Source organism: Macrosteles quadrilineatus, unplaced genomic scaffold (genome assembly GCF_028750875.1).
Source record: "Macrosteles quadrilineatus isolate MER2022 unplaced genomic scaffold, UCM_ALF_1.0 Scaffold_2__2_contigs__length_208266976, whole genome shotgun sequence".
NCBI classification, from domain to species: Eukaryota; Metazoa; Arthropoda; class Insecta; order Hemiptera; family Cicadellidae; genus Macrosteles; species Macrosteles quadrilineatus.
This window is the reverse complement of record NW_026542595.1, coordinates 157,440,432-157,454,532: the sequence shown is the minus strand read 5'-3', so window position 1 is coordinate 157,454,532 and position 14,101 is coordinate 157,440,432. Positions and strand designations below refer to the sequence as shown.

General features: G+C 35.8%; 1 protein-coding gene across 1 annotated transcript; it reads right to left on the bottom strand.

The window, feature by feature from the left end:
• Positions 1-858: 858 nt before the first annotated feature.
• LOC128986696 (eukaryotic translation initiation factor 3 subunit F-like) lies at positions 859-10,558 on the bottom strand. Its single transcript, XM_054407186.1, has 6 exons — positions 10,326-10,558; positions 6,324-6,394; positions 5,554-5,771; positions 4,879-5,011; positions 1,668-1,880; positions 859-1,004 (listed from the first exon to the last, which is right to left on the bottom strand). Exons 1-6 carry the CDS (start codon positions 10,432-10,434, stop codon positions 918-920), a joined length of 831 nt encoding a protein of 276 aa, XP_054263161.1. The 5' UTR covers positions 10,435-10,558; the 3' UTR covers positions 859-917.
• Between the last annotated feature and the right edge of the window lie 3,543 nt (positions 10,559-14,101).

The following is a 14,101-nucleotide window of genomic DNA, read 5'->3' as shown; positions in this document are numbered from 1 at the left end:
TTGGCAGCACTGGCTGTAAATCAGCTGGTCAGCTGTTGTACTGTTGTATTTGTCACTTCACATTAAATTTTATATTAAAAGTTCTCTTCTGTGTAAAAATAGGTTATGTTTCTTCACCAATTTATTTGTTTTATGGTAACTGTAGGAAAAGTATAATGTGCAACTCGAGTTCAAAGTACAATTGCCTCACTAGAGAAACCATTCTCTCGAGTGAGTCAATTGCTCACTTTTCTCACTAGTTGCACAAATAACTATTGCTTAATATAATTAGACGTATTAATTATTATTGGTTGTTAGTTACGCATTGATTATTAGTTCTACAGTGTGAATCAAATTAATAGGTGAATCCGAATCCTGTTAAACCAAACAATTTTTTGGGGGAAAAGTAAATAATAGCACTAGGGTGTCCAACATCCTGGAAACCAGGAATTGTATGTAAATTTTGATGATTAGGAAAATTTGTAATTTTATGCAGTAGTTATAGAACCTGGAAATTCCAAATAATTGGCAATAAGCCTATTGCCAACCATCCATTCATTAATGGTGTTCTGTTGGGTTTATTTTCTCTTCTTTAAGGTCGTCAAGTTATCAAAATCGTGGGAGATGATAATGGTCTTAGCAAGAGTATGGTCCATTACAATCCCAAACAAATGGTTTGGTTTATATCCAATTTTACTGAATTTTTGGCTAATATGAACGATTTAGTAATCCGAACAGAGTCCACTACTAATTATTTTACATTAGCGAGATTCTAGTTTTATTGGGAGGTCTTTGTCGGAAACCTGTCGGAACTGGCCTGCGTCTCATACTTGCTGGACACATTTTATCTTGAAGGTGAATAAATGATTGAATCCAGGATTTTGGAGGTTAATTATATTTTTACATTTTTTATAAATCACAACATTAGGAGGAAGTAATTAAATGGATGTTAACAATGTCAACTTCTCGTTGAGCTGCAGTTGAGTTTTTGTTAGCTGACACAGTGTGATGACCATCAACAAATCCTGGAAAAAGATCAAGATATTTAGTAATGCTTTATGACAAAACTTTATTTTGGAACAGGGATTTACTCAGCATTTAAGGCTCTTCTATGGATGTATGATGTTATCAAAGTATATTGGTTTATACAGGATGTCTATCAATTTTCTTACTTTCAAATCTGACATTTAAGTTGCCTTTTATAGTAAATCTGTATATGATTAGTTTATCATTTATGATAGAGAAAATTCCATTCAAGACACAAAGAATCACTAAGTTTATCAATTACAATCTTTTAAATTAATTATTTCTATAGCTCAGGTAAAATATTAGTGACTTCTGGAATTTGTGACATTGACTTCCTGGTACAATAATTTCACGAGATGGTTAACAGATTGGGTCAACAATAAAATAAAGAAAAGGTAAAAAGGCACGTTTTAGTTACGTATCCAAATAGGGAAAGGAAATTATTTCCTAATACTTTAACTGTGTCAAAAGAAAAGCCATAACAGGGTTTCTTGAGACGGGAAGCAAAGGTATTATTCCCCAACAAACGTACACCTCAGGATCAAAATAGTTATCTGCTTGAAAACTGTGAGTCCAAACCACCTTCTACCCTTGTTTACTAATAATATAAGATACCATGAAGGAGTTTTCAAAGAAACATAAGTTGAAGGAACATCTCTGACCTTGATGTTAGAGTTAAACATGTGTTCAAACTGCTCCGGTGTCATGGTGGGTACACTGTGGACCATATCCAGCAGAGCTCGCCCCACAGTATTGTCAGGCGCCTTACGATTAGCCAACACATCGTCCACATACGCCAGCACATGGTCTAGCAGCGACGTCAGCTTCTGGGATGCCTCCGCGATCAATGCCAAGTCTGTCATCGGCTCCACACTCTGTAAATAAAATGCCATATTTATACAAAACACTTTCTTAAGAGAATCAAGGCAAGCTCTAAACACAAAGAAAAATGTCATACAGTGGACTCGTGATAGTTCAAAATTGGTAGGCCAAGTAAATAAATTAAAAATATTAAGAGGTTCTATTTATTGGGGGGAAAATTAAACATTTGAATTACAAACAGTTCAAATTTGATCTTTGCAATTACCACTGTATTATCATGTAAGGTGCCGGTACAGAACTTTACAATTAAAAAACTTATTTTGGTTACCTTACTCAAACACAGCTTATTTCTTTGTTAAGTTATTTTACAAATTATTTAATTTTTATTTTTTATTATTGTTTTATTTTTAAAATTTTTTTATTTTTGTATGAATTTTGCTATTAATTTTTGTGTCATCAATGACATTATTTAATACTAACTACTACTGTGCGAACAGGATGTATAGTTTCTTGTTATGACAGGAAGGAATCCCTCCCTTTGAATTATAGTGATTTTTGCCAACAAAACTTTGAATTACTGTGCGTTTCAAATCGGCCTGCCCTCTGCTAGGACTTTGAATACCGAGGGTATCAAAATGCATGGTAAAACTTCAAAATATTAAGAGATTCTCTACGGACTGATTTTAAATTATTCAAATTATTGATTTATTCAGTGTTTGAATTACTAAGAGTAGACTGTATTAAAGACTGTAATTTTTTTATTATGTTGGGTCATTAAAAGTTATTACAACAACTTGGTTCAATATACCAAATGAGCAATGGTTCTGTAAGTGACCCTTGGAAGCATGGTGAAAAATATACCAAACAACACAATGATGGGACTCTTACAGCATGTGAACTGGATCTATTTTGCTGCAAGCTGAGCACACTCTTAATTCATATCCATTGCTTGACATCAAACTCATGGACGAAATTCACGATGGTAAGGTTTTCCTATAATTATTTGTGACCGAAAGATATGACGATGATGGCCACACCTCTGCAGGAGACGTTCAGGATTTAGCCTCGATTACAGGAGACAATGATAATGTTTCTGTGACTGATGAAGATATTCAGTATTTTGCCGCTGTAGCGGGAGACGATCATGGCATTTCTGTCACCAAAGGAGATAGGCTAGGCACTTCTCAGAATTTTACTGTCATCAAGAAAGACGATAATGATGTTTTTATGACCTCAGGAACGATATTACCTTGATTACGGATTAAAGTCAGTGTAACATTGTAATTGTTGCAAATTACAAAAAAATATGATATAGTGTACCAAATTTAATACTGCTTTTTATTTGTGACCATATACGAGATGCAAAACACAGACATATCTTATGCTTGTTTGTTGCGAAATAATCAGATAATTTTAAATCAATTGTTAACATAAGCTTCCAGCGTAAATACATAAGCCAACGTTGAAAGTATAAAGAGGTGATGGCACTTAAATTTGCTGAAAATATAAATATATTTCTGCTTCAATAAATGTTCTTTCTAACTGTTATTTTGATCACAAAATATTTCCATACATATTATAAAAATATGGTAATAACTTTTATGCTAATTTTGTGGTAAGTTCACTTCAATTTAAAAAATTTCCAAAACCATTAAAGCTATTAGATATATTGTTGGAATAGTTATTTATTATTTTAACATTTAAGCCCTACTTGTCCATTTATGACCGCACCTTATCTGACAGGGCAGGCCGAGACCATGAAGCACTTCATCCAAAAATGGAATTATTGCGCACCCCAGACAATTATTGTTTCCTTGATAGACTTTACAAATTCAGGCATCCGATGAAAGCCTGTAGTTTCCCAATAATTAGTTCCTCCTCGGGAATATATCTACCTCTTGCCACATTGCCAAGAGTTGTCCTTCTAGCACCAGAGAGCTCATCACAATCAAAGAGCAGGTGATTGGCTGTCTCCTCTGACCTATCACAGTGCCTACAGATAGGTTCACCATCAAATAAGCCCATCCATTGTCTGAATCGACCGTGGCCAGTTATCAGTTCTAACATTAATTTGATTCTTCGCCTGTCTAGTCTCAAGAGGTCAGAGGCAACCCTTTTGAAGGCCTAAACAGAGTAAGCTTGGTGACCCTAAGAAGGGGAGTATCAACCCATCGTTAGCGGTGCATTTCGTTGGCCCATGACGCAATCGAAGAACGTGCACTTTTTAGTGAAATGTCATAGAAGGGTTGTGGGCCAATCATTGTTGTCGCAGAGGCGGCATTTGCCAGTCTATCTGCGGCTTCATTTCCTTTAATGCCTGAGTGTCCAGGCACCCAGCAAGAGCGTAAGATAATGCCTCCTACCCAACTCAGACACAGAAGCAAGACAATCCCACACAAGCCTTGAGTTGAATTCGTAAGAGTTGAGTGCCTTTAAGGTGGCTTGACTATCAGAGTAGATGTTAATTGTCTTGTCTCTAATCTTTGTTAAAATGTTCTCGAGCACAAACCAAGATAGCAGTGACCTCCGCTTGAAAAACAGTTGGGTACACCCCCATGGCAAGACAAATATGGGTGCCTTCTTTTTTTCAATGCACACCTGCTCCAGTGCCCCCATTTTTGATCTTAGAACCATTTCCGTTTAGACCGCACCAATTTTAAGAGAACATCGCAAAAAAAATAAATAAAATGAGGTGAGATTATTTTTGTATAAACTTAGTTCCTCTTTTCATCTACCGTACTAAAAAAATCACAATTATTAACTCTACATCATAACATTAAATTGCATTTTTTTTAGGTTTTTGAATGATTAGGCCTATCTTGTTTTATGTAACTACGTAAAACTCATGAAAATCTTTTTTAAGAAAGCTCGGCTCGGCCTTGGCTCGATCAAAAATCTCAGGCTCGCACACCTCTAATACAAAACATTAACTCGAGAACAAAGGCAACAAAATAAGGTAGGCCTAATAAATTTAAAATTGTATTTTACACAGTGTATATTTTACTAGGGCCTAATAGATATGTAATTTGCTGATAGATTAATATAGGCTACCTTCTTTGATCCAACTCCTAGGGTTTTCTGGCATAGCTTGATCCCTACAACTTCTGGCTCGTAGCACAAGACATCCACAGGAACTGGGGTGAACATGTTTCCAGACTTGCCCCCAGGGACACCAATGGAAACACTGTCGAAACAGTTTAATGCAAACATAAGAATATGAACAAATTTACAAGTCACCACAAACAGCCACAAATCAGGACAAATTTAAATATACAAAAGTAAGAGACTCTAAGTAAACTACAGTTGGTTAGCAAGTTTGACCAAGTAAACTGATAGCTTTCTTAACCACATTGTAGGCTAACAATAATGCCACCATTGGTTGAAAAATGGGCCAGTCAACTTGCAAAGACTTAACTGTACTTCATAACATCCATTCTGCCTTCTGCTACTTCATAGTCTTAAACTCAATGTCTTGTATATTTGAATTCATTATGATTTGTGATATATGTTTGTTTGTGGCGACTTTCATTCAAAGCCAGATCAGGATGGTAAATAGACTGTTCTACTGAGTGAAAAACACTAAATTCTTACACAAACAGTTCATCCTAGCTTGCATAGTCTGACCACAGGCCATCAACCTAGCTCGCATACCCTCTACTAAACTAACAGTCCTGACATAAAGCTTCTGTTAAAAATACCTTTGGGTAGTTTGTATGATTCACTTACTTGAGGTATGCTTTGATCCCCATGTGACCTCCACTTAAGGTAGTGTCCAGTGTCATGTGAACTGGGTTCGAACATTCTCTCGCGTAATAATCATGGATGACAACCGAGTGACTGGTGACCTCGTTTCCCGTTGCCCACCAACCTACAATGGTCTCCATCTTGTTCACCTTCTGATTCATCTCGTACATGTCGCTAGCGTAAGTCAGCTCTGCCTCCACCTAAATAAGAAAGGTTGGTTTCAGTTGATTTGTACGTTAAAGATCTGCAAATTATACAATTAATTTTAGTGTTGGAGACCATTAGATGTAGCCTATTGAGATTTTTTTTTTTTTTTAACCTTATAGGCTATGAAATGATGAAAGATTTTAGTTAGAAATAATAAAATCAAAATTATCAAAAAATCATCTCTCTCTGGTTTGATTCATGGCAGTCTGAACAATAAACGAATCATCACCTGTCTAAATAAATCACAGGCCAGGCAGAGGGACTTCTTGTAATGTCCGAAGGGGTCCAAACGAGATCCTGGAGTCGACACTATATCTTCCTGGACTAGCATTAAAATTTACTGATACCGCTAATCTTGTATTTGGTTATTTGTATGCAATCGTAACAGATAGGCACTATGTATGATAGCCTACATGCACTATTCCGGAATTTTGTATAATTTGCATAATCAGTGTTATAGTTTAAGTTAAGGGTAAATGCAGATTGAAATTAGATTTTCAGGTTGATAAAAGCTACATAGGCCTAGTTAATAAGTAGTTATTTACCAATTCTTCGTGCTCCTTGTGAGGAACGCAGAAACAGTTGGTCACTTCTACAACGCCTTTGTCAGCGGAGCCTGAAATATAAGTTTATTTATTTGTTTTAACCTTAAGTTAAGAGGATTAAGCCTACCTTGTATAGCCAACCTTCTTTTTTATCAAAACTTTTTATTGCATTTCCAAATTTTTGAAGGAGAGATCACCCATAATATCATTAAGTGCTTCTGTTCTAATTATTTTCTTGCTTGATTTTTTTTATATTTAGGCCTAGTAATTTTAAAAGTTGAATTTAAAAAAAGTTAAATTTAGTAAGAGTTCAAAATTTTACAAAGGTATATGGACTAAGTTAATCATTTTCCATACCTAGCCTATTTTGAGCAAAAATCAAAAATCAAATCGCTAAACTCAAATTGTGCAAGAATTTAAAATTAAACGAACTTTAAAAGGGACTAAGAAATAATTCTCATTCCTGAGGTCTACTGTTTGATTTAAGCTGTTAAACAGGCGCTAAGTACATTATCGAAAATTGGAAGCCAAAAAAAAGTGAAAACCCCATCTTTGTTAGCTAAACCTTATAGTAAGCTATGCCTGACAATAAAACATTTTATAAGTTGCAAACAATTTTACACCAATGTAGGATTTTTAACTAAGTTAACTTATGCAAGGTAATAACTTGGGTAGCATAATATCGTAGGCTATCAGGCTATGGTTAATTTTTCAGCCCAACAAGTCATTGAAAAGAAACTCTAAGAGTTATATGTAATTTATTCTTATCTGTGTCTGAAGGCAATACGTTTAACATTATTAAGTTATCACACCAAATGAAATATATATTAAATATATACTAGGGAACCCGTGCGGCTCAATGAGAGCCGCCTAGTATGAAACATACCGCCGAGGAAAACCTTATGCTTAAATTCTAGTAACTTTAATTACATCTTAGAGTTATTTGAAAACTTGTTAGAAACTAATTTTAAATATCTCTATTGGCGTCAAAAAAGGTTCACCTACATCATTTCTGCTCTCGATTTTAACTGATAACTTCTAATGAATGCTAAACGATCTGCCTCAATTCGAGTTAATATGTTGCAACAAAGTTTTTCCAGCATTGATAATTATTGAAGAACACTGTTACCGTACTGATAACCTTTCTTAAGTAATTAAAGTTGGGCCATTTTATTTCTTTGATTTGAGACATCCCCCGATCAAACGAATTTTCTCCGTAGAGTAACCTGAAATGTGGGGTGATGTCAACCATTTCATGTGCTCCATTTTTTACCCACAAACTCGGGGTTACCAACTGGACAGCCATAACCTGCTTTGAATAGGCTAAAGCATCAACACCATTGAAAGTTGGTTAACGTAATTTTAACAAAATGTTTTGAAATATCTCGATCCGTCAGTGTCTGAAGTAAACATTTCTTGCATGCATTCATTTGATCTGACATTTAGGCAAGTTTACTTTCCCACCGTGACAACACTATGAGCTTCGTATATTTTTTCACTTCCAAAGTTAGTTGCATAGCAGAACTGGCAAATATTATTCATCTCACAAAGTGAATGTGTATCTGGACGGGTATCTGTTAGACCAGGTCTCTCTTTTTCTACTCTCCTCATACGCACAAAATATCTTATTATTAATTGTGTCCTACTACCGTGTTCAATATTTCTTCTTTGAACTTGAGGCATTTTCTGTTCTTCCAACAAAACTGATTCGAACTGTTTAACTTGGTCTTAACCTACTAAATATTACAAACATCAATATTTACTCCCAAAAAGCTACAGCTTTTTATAAACAGCTGTTTTTTGGTTTTAAATTCTTTCTATGTATTTCTTATGGGGAAAACCCGACCTTTGAGTGGGCCTCACGCTCTTAAGGGCAGGAATTTTAGAATTCTAAAACCTTATTGCAAAACTACATATTGAGACGAATCTTTTGACACCTCAAACGTTGAAATTGGTCCACAAATAAGGGAGGAGTTGCGTTAACAAAAAACGGCTTCACGTATTATATATATAGATATAGAGGACACTTTAACGCACACGACAGTATCAAGGTCAAAAAGTTGGTAGCCTAATGCAAAAGCGGCGTAAAATGGACAACCAGTCAAGTTCAAATCTGTTGTTGGCCGTCTTGCGGAAAAATACGGTCGCGTATTGTACATTTATACCAATAATGTCACGAGATACAAGTACATTTTAACGCACACGACAGTATCAAGGTCATATAGCTTACCTGGCAAAAAAGTTGGTCATACAAAAGGGGTGCTAAAAATAACCCGCCCTATGTCAAATTTACGTGCGATACTCATCTAGGGTTAACTCATTGCAGCATAGTTTTACAACTACGGTTGAGCGAATTTTGCTGCATAGTGTTAAATTTTTTCCTAGACCTAGACAAGACTACCGGTATTGCATAGTGTCACAGAAAATATAACGACAATTATTTTTATAGGTTACATGTTAAAGTATTTAAATTTATAAAGATGGATGGGAGTCGTGCACTAAAGTAGACTCCCCTAAATTTATGAATGATACCTGGAAATTAGGCCTATGTTTATCAATTTGGTGTCATAAATGAACTATAATAACAAATTAACTTAGTTTTGAAAATCACATTCCAACTTGGTAATAGGCTAATTGTCTAGGCCAACTTAAAGAGGCCTGATGTCTGACTCCATCATATTGCCGAATACAAAAGTATCGATACCATTACCATCAAAACCTAACTTCTAGGACAACTTAATGGTAATGGTATCGATACTTTTGTATTTGGTAATATGATGGAGTCAGACATCAGGCCTCTTTAAGTTGGCCTAGACAATTATTACCAAGTTGGAATGTGATTTTCAAAACTAAGTTAATTTGTTATTATAGATCATTTATGACACCAAATTGATAAACATAGGCCTAATTTCCAGGTATCGTTCATAAATTTAGGGGAGTCTACTTTAGTGCACGACTCCCATCCATCTTTATAAATTTAAATACTTTTGCATGTAACCTATAAAAATAATTGTCGTTATATTTTCTGTGACACTATGCAATACCGGTAGTCTTGTCTAGGTCTAGGAAAAAATTTAACACGATGCAGCAAAATTCGCTCAACCGTAGTTGTAAAACTATGCTGCAATGAGTTAACCCTAGATGAGTATCGCACGTAAATTTGACATAGGGCGGGTTATTTTTAGCACCCCTTTTGTATGACCAACTTTTTTGCCAGGTAAGTCAAAGGCTATGTCAAATTTACGTATTGATACCCTTAGCGTCATGGTATATGACGATAGCTTTCTAGGGTTAATAATCCTGAGTTACCTAGAAATTATATTTTAGGCTACAGTGCACAAGAATAATAACTGGGCCCTACTCATTTGGCGTTGATAGAAACTATAGATAATAGTGATGTTACTATTCAGGGAAGTTACACTATACTATAAGGCTGTTTAGCCCTTTGGAACCCCGTCATGCTATATGACGATATTTAAACATCTTTGCTACCAATACTGTAGACTGATATTCGAATATAATAGGTTACGTACCTTGGTCCGTCTTCCGTCTTATTTTTAGTCTATGGATGACTATAAATAACTAAGTAGGCCCTACCTATATGTGTTGTTGACCTGTATTTATATAATGATGAAGACTTCTGTCGGATTTTTTACCATCTTCTACACGATGTTTTAAAGGATTTGATAATGGGTCTTTGTACCCGAAATTAGTCATCCATAGACTAAAAATAAGACTGAAGACGGACCAAGGTACGTAACCTATTATTTATATTATGATACCTTTCTACTGTTAATAGCCTACTTAATCCTAAGTTATCTAGAAATCATATTTGACAGTAGACAGTGCAAAAGAATAATAACCGGGGCCTACTCGTTTGGCATTGATAGAAACTATAGATAATAGTGATGTTGCTATTCAGGGCAGTTACACTATACTATAAGGCTGTTTAGCCCCTTGGAACCCATAACTTAGGTTGGCATCTGGAATGCCAATGCTTACCCATGAGAGTTCCAATGACACGATGTGCGTCTCCATTTCTTCTTTCATAAGCATCCACTATTTGAAATAAAACAACAGGATGAACACGAACCATCAAATTCAATGCCATTGTTCTTAGATTAAGAAAACTGCAAACAAAATTAGTAATAATAATACGGTGTTGCACCTAACCTATACAGGAGAAACGAGCTATGTGACAGCGCCGACAGCGGTCAGGGAGCGAGGGAGCGAAGCGAGACAGTCTGAAGACGAAGAGAAGAAGAAACTGAAGAAAGAATGAAACAATGACGACGAGACTGAGACGACTGACTGGACTGAGTGACTGGCCGACTGGCGACAGAAACCGAGACCGACGACACGACCCGACAGTCGGAAACGAGTCCACTTTTTTTACGACTTCAACTCTTTGACTACACGATAAACTTTTTCTCAAATAAGGCTTAACATAACTAGCTAGCTTTGATGTTATCTCATTTGTCATTAATTATGAAACACCACTGCGTTACGGTTTCACAATCACTACTCTCTGGTTGAACATTAGAGAAAAACGTGCCACTGTTTTTGCTAGTTTGTTTTCGATGTTTCATGTTGTTAGGTAGGCCATGTGATCGGTCGGTGGGATGCTGTCAATTTCAATTCATTCCAACAATGCTATTTATTTGGGGTTATCCGTTATTTCGTGGACTCATATAAAAAAACTTATTTAAGTTATTGCACGTTAAAACCTGTGTATATAAATTTATTTTGAAACATTATCTATTGTTTTTTATAGTAAATAAATACTAACTCTTTTCAAGCTATGGAATGGTGAAAATAGTCAAGTTTCCTGGTTTGGAGATATATTGGTATAGTCTTGGGTTTAGCCTAGCCAATACATATATGGTTTAGCCCCATGGCTCTTGATTAACATCGGTTTAGGATCTTGTTAATAATGGGTTGCTCGTAAAATAAACTTTTATTGAAATCATAATGTTGACATATTTTTGTTTACTTTTAAGTAGAGGGTGGGGGGCTCATGGGCTCACTCAAGGTCATGCATAATTGATTAATTGCTTTTTAATTGGCGTGACGTAGGGGGTTACGTCATAAGGTAGGTCAGGGAGCGTGACGTCATGCGTTATGTCATGAGTGACGTCAGGATGTGTGTGTAGTTTACATTTGGGTCAAGGTCAGGCAAATGTGTTTTTTAAAAACTTATTCTGCACTATATAACATTAGCGCAGAATAAGTTTTTATTTTTTCTTTATTTTATTTTTATAAATTACAATCAGAAATACTTAAATCTAAATTACAATCTATGAATGGATGGAGTCATTCTTGGTCGTTGTAGAGCTGCTGTTGTATACACAAAATCCTCCAACATCGCCATCATATTTTCTACGGTTTGAACACTGTGGTTTGTAGGTTCCAAAATCTTGAAGAAGGGTGCTGGTCGCCGTTGTTTCTATAGTCATTGAGTATCCACTTGCTATGAGAACTCTCAACTCTTCTGCGAATATATCCACATCGTGGTAAGTTGCCAGGTGGACATTGTCGTATTGTACACACTTCACTTTGAGAGACATGGTTGTACGAGTTACCTCTAGCTAGACCGTCGAGCGAATGATCACATAGCACTACCCTGCATTAAATTTATAGGCGAGCCATCCCCCCCCCTCTTCTGATCAAAGTTTGCTTTTTAAACAAGAAATACTTTCATTACAGAAGTTATGGGAGTTCTGCAATAAACACAATTGTCGACACTTAACCCGCACATAGTACAGCTGCAACAGTGTTTGCATGGCAAAAATACAATCTCTCTTTCCGCTGACAAACATACTATACATTCCAATCCTTGTTTTTGAACTGGTTCGTCTGTTACAAAATCTTTCGTTGAACACCGTTTTCTTACAGATGCACATTTATTTATTCGCTCACAGTATGTGTTGACAAAGTCTTGCCCTTTGTTCACTAGTACAAAAGGACATCTTGGAAACCACCGCGCGTGTTCTTCCCATGGTTGGTCATCTTCTTGCCAATCTTTTAATCCTCCCCCACAATAATAACATATGGTTTCATCATCCTTGCCGGTGTAGAAAAAACCTGCTTCGGTGAATTCCCACTTGGAATTGTTGACAATGGAGTTAAGTAAACTCTTTTCGAAAGACCCTAGTCTGGTTTGAAAATTAGCATATTCGGGGAAGCAAATTTTTTTCTTTAACACTGCTGCAGTCATGTCGACTGGTTAGGATGCGAGTAAAGATCTGAATGATCAAAGTGGACTCTCACGTCTCTTATATACCTAAAAGGAGGTGATTTTCTGTTGTTATAATTAGGTCAAGGTCATTCAAATGGGTTTTTAAAAAATGTCATGTTTGTATTTAGAAATACAAACATGACATTTTATTTGTTATACAAATATTTATTTCAAGAAAACAATATACAATAGTCTTATTCTAATTTCAGTGTGTCAAGTGCAGGGAGAGTTCTGTAGAGTTGTTACCGCTAACTCCATGGGATACCAAGTAGAGAGAGCCTGGTTCAATACTTCGTAGATCTTCATTCTGCAGCATGTTAACAAACCTTTTTGGAAGAAACATTTGAAACTTAGGTTCATCTCCTGGAGTAAAAGGCGCGTCACTTAAAGAGACTAGAATAGCATCTCCAATAGATGTTTCCATTTTCTTCATAGTATGTACAATATAATGTTTAAGTTCTTTTAGCTCAGAACACTTTTTTGTGGTTAGTATACTTGACTTTGAATGAGTGTTGAATTGATCAACTAAGTTCTGGAGTAACTGTTGAGAAGCCATCTTCGATGTCGGTACTTCCGTCGCGTAGACTAGAGTAATACTGGTGTGCTGTTTGAATACCCTCTTCGTATTTATACCCTCCGTTTCCCCCACTACTATAGTCTTCACCTTGATTCAGGAATGATGCTAAGCGGTATGCATTTTTCAAAGCACACTGACCTTGTTGATGACTTTTGTTTTTGCTTGCAAGACAAAGGCTACCGAAAAATACATTAAACCCCTCATCAACGACAACATCAATTACGTTGGCAGTGGTATATTTTTGAATCCAGTTTCGTTTTTCCAAACCCTTAGTGTAAATACGGTTAAACTCTGTACAAAAGTGATACATCACATCATCCACAGCACTATAATCTGTAAATCCTTCGTTCCACGCAATATGATGAAAATTCCTTGTAACCCATTTATTTGTAAATTTGACTTTAGAGTTTAATTTTTTAAAAGGATGTGGTGGTTTAAACATAAAGGGATATACTACATTTGTTAATAAATCTAAAATTACCAATTCTTTAATAACATATTCATTTTTGTTATTACGAAAAGCTTGGAACTCAATCACACATGGTTTCTCTTGTATTGTTTTAACTTTGTCTGAGAACCATACCCTATGCTCCATAGTAAGATCGTCAAACAACTGATTTCCACACCACGGTAGGTCTTAATATGTAGACCAGGCCGTACAGTTTAGGCGCGTTGGTGTAAATTTAACGTGGTCACCGTCCCCAGTAGGCCTACTCCACGAGCTTTAAAAAAAGCTTTTAGGTTTTTAAACTGTATAAGGTTTAAAAAGCTTGCGATTCTTCATAATTTTCTAGAATTTCTCTCTTTTCTATGTTTTTATTAATTTCATAATCTTTTATAGCCCTCCACATTTCAACCTCATATGGGATTCGATTAAAAATTGATGTATCGATCGGTCCATGTACAATCTGGGAGTCGGGGAATTGATCCATGGTATTTACTAAATATTCCTTTATCACTGAA

Coding starts and splice junctions, on each gene's coding strand:
- LOC128986696 (XM_054407186.1), bottom strand. CDS start 10,434: ATGGCATTGAATTTGATGGTTCGTGTTCATCCTGTTGTTTTATTTCAA. Junction 6,395..10,325: donor TGTCATTGGAACTCTCATGG/GTAAGCATTGGC, acceptor CTTATATTTCAG/GCTCCGCTGACAAAGGCGTT. Junction 5,012..5,553: donor GGGATCAAAGCATACCTCAA/GTAAGTGAATCA, acceptor CTGTTTCGACAG/TGTTTCCATTGGTGTCCCTG.